Source organism: Vigna umbellata, chromosome 10, assembly GCF_029865625.1.
Source record: "Vigna umbellata cultivar VRB3 chromosome 10, Vumbellata_1.0, whole genome shotgun sequence".
NCBI lineage: Eukaryota > Viridiplantae > Streptophyta > Magnoliopsida > Fabales > Fabaceae > Vigna > Vigna umbellata.
The window spans coordinates 23622354-23627625 of record NC_142174.1 but is presented as its reverse complement, the minus strand read 5'-3'; the positions used below and the strand labels follow the sequence as shown (position 1 = coordinate 23627625).

The following is a 5272-nucleotide window of genomic DNA, read 5'->3' as shown; positions in this document are numbered from 1 at the left end:
TCTCATGTATTCAAGAATTCATCTTCTTCATTAATGTTAATGCCACTTTCTAATTTACCTTAAACCCAATGTGTTGGTGAAGAAAGCCTACTTCTAATCACTAGTTTACAATGTCTTGTCTCCCTAGCAATTATTCATGCATTACATTCGCACAGAAGCTTAAAAGTAACCAATCCTCCTATCCCTATGTCTAGGCAATATTAGTATTGGGAGAATTTCTTCATGTCTGGATTTATCTATATGTGTCCATACAAATAAAATCAATCATCATGCAATTGAATGAGTTAAACAAAGCATGGATAAAGTATAGAAGAAAAACCCTAACAATTAATTAAAGAAAACATATGAATTAAAGAACCAATTCAATACATGAGAGTTTCAAAGGATTACATTGATTTCCCAACAACAATGAAGGTTTAGTTCACCATAATCATGGTGAAACTAGATGAAAAATAATAAAAGAATGAAAGATAGAACCCTAGAATTTGAAGAGTGGAGCATGAGCATCCAAAATCATCCTCTAATGGGTGAAGAAAATGTGATTTTGCTTCGCTCTGCCAAAAGATCCTAACCCTAGGTCAACTAAAACCTTATATAGACTCTTAAAGATTACAGAAAAATGGCCCAAGTCCCATTACAATGGCGCTCAGCGGTAAGTGCGGTTCTTCTATTTGACGCTCAACTGTAGTTTTGCCCCTCCGCGGTGACTGCAGGACTTCAGAGCGCCGCTTAGCGAAAATTACCGCTGAGCGGTAATTGCGGCTCTTCTTTTATGCACTTTTTCTTCCTTTTATGATTCCAACTTATGGCTACTTCACTTCTTCCATTCAATTCGTCTTAAAACCTGCAAAAACAAGGAAAACATAGCATAAATCCTATCCAACTCTCTTATTTCCAAAAGATAAGCAAAAACATGATTACAAGCTAGTTTCTAAGTCATAAAGGTTGTCTTTAAGGTCAAAATTAACTCTAAAAATAACAGTTTTTCAATTGTTATCACTCCCGCCTCCAGATTCGCCTTTAAAGAGTAGAAGAGTGTGTTGTTGTGTTGCTCTAGACAGAGATACAAAACCTAGAGTGCCTGGGTCCTTTAAATAAAGTTAGAAAAGAATAGAAACAGGGCCCTGATAATGGTTGAAAAACCGTTATTTTTATACTTAATTTTAATATTAAAAACACCCTTTATGACTTAAAAACTAGCTTGGAATCATGCTTTTGTTTAAATTTCGAAAATAAGAGATTTGGATGGGTTTTATGCTTGTTTTTCCTTGTTTTGACAAGAATTAGGATGAATTGGATGAAGAAGTTGAAGTAGCAAGGAGTTGGAACCTAGAAAAGGAAGAAAAAGTGCATAAAAGGAAGAAGCTGCAAGTACCGCTCAGCGCCATTTACCGCTGAGCGGCACTTTGAAGACCCGCAGTCACCATTGAGGGGCAATAACTGCCGCTGAGGGGCAGAATTGAAGACGTGCACGTATCGCTGAGTGGTATTTACTGCTGAGCGGCATTCTTATGGGCTTGGATTTGTTTTCTGGCATTCTTATGGGCTTGGGCTTAATTTTCTGTAATATTTAGAAGTCTATATAAGGCTCTTATGGGCTTGGGCTTACTTTTCTGTAATATTTAGATGCCTATATAAGGCTTTAGTCTTCCTAGGGTTAGTATCTTTTGATTGCTTAAGCACAGAAACACACTTTTCACCCCTTGGGAGTAGATTTGGAGATGGTGACGACTCTCCTCTTCTCTTTCACTAGTACAAAAATCACATTTTATAACATACAAAAATGACCTATTATAACGTACAAACTGGAGATATAGTTCTGGGCGTTATAATAGGTCTGCACATTTTATAACGTAGCTAAAAATTACGTTATAATAGATTCAGCATATTATAACGTAGTTCCTTTTACCTATCATAATATCATAATTAACCTATTATAACATAGGTTATCATGTACCTTATAAAAGGTTGTTTTTTATATAAAAAAAATTTCATGCTTACATTTTGACATCCAATCAAATTTTCTAGTATTATCCTCTTTTATTTAATTTTTCTCGTATTCTTAATTAAAATTTTAAAAAGCTATCATACGGTTCGAAACCCTCTTTTGATAAACTAAAGCATATTTGAATATCCATTTCAAATTATACAGATTCACTTCCAAAACATGAAAAAGAAAAGGTTTTGCCATTGGCTAGGTTTGATTAATTTCAATTAATAACCAACCATGTTTCTAATAATGAGGAACAGATACTCTGTACAACATTACAAGAATGATTAATACATGACAGGATTTAAAAGCAAAAAAGCTAAAGTCTAGAAAGAATCAATTTCAACTCATCAAAATTGAACTATATATAATTTTACTAATACGGCCTAATCATGATTATTACCTAGAAAAATGCAAAAAAAAAGTATATACATAATGGTGTGGCTACTTCATAACTAGGCCTTTGCTGAAAGATATGCTGAACTTTGCCTTTGCCTTTGCTGAAAGATCTTCGTTCTCTTTACTATATGAATAGAGGACATGATGCATTAAGAATATGTTTCCCAAAGAATCAACTAATAAATCAGAAACAAACCAAGTAGCATTGCATATAGATCACCTTAAGGGAACCAAAGACACGATTTCCCATTGTAGTCCTGATAAGACCAATATCAACGAGAGCACGGAATGGTCTCCTGGTATCAGCGGGTTCAACAGAATAATCCTCTCCAATGGCCTCAAAAGTGAAACAAATCAACTGAATAAGATGTAAAAACAAATATAAACACAGATCATAGCAAACTCCTATACCTCATAAAAAACAAAGCATTAAAAGGGAGACAATGTAAATAAAACACACAAGACAAAAAACAAAGCATTATAAAAAGGGTTAGATGTCAGTTCAATTCACAGTGCAGTGATATCTTGTTTTTGGAATCCACATTCCCTGAAAAATCAACTCTAAAGAAATTTTCACCAAAGGAATACCAATGTAAAAATGTATGAAGAATTGGACAAGCATTTCAGCAGTATCAAGAGCTCAACCAATAGATACGTAAATACACCAGACAACATTTATTTTATGGGCAGGCAAAGACGCAACAACACATTATAAAATTCAACAACCATTCCAAAGCTTGAGACCAATGTTTATTGCACACACAAGTTCTAACTAAAGAGTTTAGTACATACAAAAGTCCTTGCCAGGTAGCCCATACATAAGTGCAGGATATAGTCGCTGGCTGCAAAAGCAAATCCGTAAAAAAAGAAAAAAACTATCAATTGTTTATGGGGTTAGTAAGGGTTAGAAAGGAACCAAAATTATAATAATTTATTAAAAAGTGAAGGAAAAAGAAAAACAGACAGAGGCCAATAGAGGAACAGAGTTAAGCACGATAAACAGCATTGTCGTGAGGAACAACATCCATGTCATCGATGCTGTCAGCTTGAATGGGATGGTACGAAACTGCATAGAATACTGAGCTCAAGTTTTTGGACCAAACACTCATTGTTCTCTGCTCTTCTTCACCTGTTTTTGTTTATGGTCATTGACCCTGAAAGCACATTAACCCAAGAAACCACGTACCTTATAACTATGTCACACTGCCTCAACACCCCTGTAAAGCAAGCCATCCACCCTGACAACAACTTCGAAGCAATGAGTTGATGGAAGACGACCTGAGGAAAAGTTGATCGAAGCAACGCGAACACGATTCGGACCTCCTTAAGCTTCCTTAGAGAGAAGACGCAGTGGAATGGAGTAGAAACTTGAGAACAAGCTCGAGATCCAGAGAGAATCAAAGACGAGAACTCTAAGCGAGAAGTTATGCTTAGGATTCGATGCGAAAAACCCTAAGATGGAGTAGAAACCTTAAATTGACCGATTGATCGGTGTAAATCAATGTTTAATTGGTGGAAAGGGATTATAATCGGTAGAATGTGATTATAATCGGTGGAAAATGTGGAAAATGATATTTCAATCGGTGGAATCGAAGGTAAAGGCAAAAAAGATGAAGGTTTGTGAGAAACCCTAGCAGTAGATGTGGTTGGATGATGAATGAAACGAAAATGCAGATATGTGAAGAGAAATGGAAACTTACGGCTTAAAAATTCTCAAGCGAGAGTGAAAAGCTTATGATGAAGATGTGCTCTTGTGATGAAATGTTACAACCGAGAGACCTGATGGTGCCCTGCCAGTTAGGGTTTCTGTGTGAATATCTGTGTGAAGTTGATTAAGAGTAAACGACCCATTGATGAAGTCAAGACGGTTAAAGAGATATTATAACCGTTTTTTCAAAAGCAGGCATAATATATTACCAAAATTTTCTATCCACTCATGTATTATAACAAAGGTCTTTACCTCCGTTATAATATCTTTTAAACTTATGTCACGCATTTTATATCATGACTGATATTCATGACTCCGTTATAATATGAATTAAATTATTTACAAGTTTGCCACCGTATTAGATATTATAACTGATTTTCATAACTCCATTATAATATGAACTAAATTATTTACAAGTTTGCCACCGTATTAGATATTATAACTAATTTTCATAACTACGTTATAATATGATCGTCATAAAATGTTATTTTTCCACTAGTGATTCTCGGGTTTTTCTATCTCTTTCATTCTTTCATTCCATTATTCATCTAGTTCTTCCATGACGATGGAGGGCTAACCCTTATTGTTGTTGGGAAAGATGTAACCTTATTAAACTCTCATGTATTGAATTTGTTCTTCAAGATCTTTTATAAGATACATGCTTTCTTTCATTAATTGTTAGGGTTTTTCCTCTTTACTCAAAGCATGCATTGTTTAACTCATTCGATGTCATGATTATTGATTTTGTCGATATGGACACATACGGGGAAATCTAGAACTGGGGAAATTCTCCCAAAAGCAGTATTGCCTAGACATAGGGATATGAGGGTTGGTTGCCTTTAAGCTTTTGTGCTTCAGAATTAATTATTAGGGATGCTAGGAATTGTATGAACTCATATTAAGGATAGGCTTTCGTCAGCGAGACATCGGGTTTAAGGTACTTTAGAGAGTGGCATTAACATTAATGAAAAGAAAGGCGAATTCATAAATGCATGAGAGTAAATTAGGTGAAATCTGAACCCAACAACAATATCATCAACTTCATCCATTCTTTCTTGTGTTTAACCTCAATTGATCAAATTGCATTCATGTTTATTTTATTGCATTTACATTCAAAAACCCCAAATATTTTTTTTAAAGTCTTAATTAGTTGAGTAATCACATAACTGTTTAGT

The 5272-nt window shown here is 34.8% G+C and overlaps 1 protein-coding gene across 11 annotated transcripts; it reads right to left on the bottom strand.

The window, feature by feature from the left end:
- Positions 1–2317: 2317 nt before the first annotated feature.
- Positions 2318–4227, bottom strand: LOC124844433 (large ribosomal subunit protein uL18-like). 11 transcript variants are annotated; one of them, XM_088100281.1, is made up of 6 exons: positions 4090–4227; positions 3576–3841; positions 3354–3455; positions 3182–3231; positions 2610–2726; positions 2318–2513 (listed from the first exon to the last, which is right to left on the bottom strand). In XM_088100281.1, exons 3-6 carry the CDS (start codon positions 3420–3422, stop codon positions 2435–2437), a joined length of 315 nt encoding a protein of 104 aa, XP_087956407.1. In that variant the 5' UTR covers positions 3423–3455; positions 3576–3841; positions 4090–4227; the 3' UTR covers positions 2318–2434. The 11 variants fall into 11 exon arrangements, 8 of the variants coding, with proteins under 8 accessions (XP_087956407.1, XP_087956409.1, XP_087956408.1 ...); XM_088100283.1 differs by having other exon boundaries at positions 3576–3718; XM_088100282.1 differs by having other exon boundaries at positions 3576–3722; positions 4090–4217.
- Between the last annotated feature and the right edge of the window lie 1045 nt (positions 4228–5272).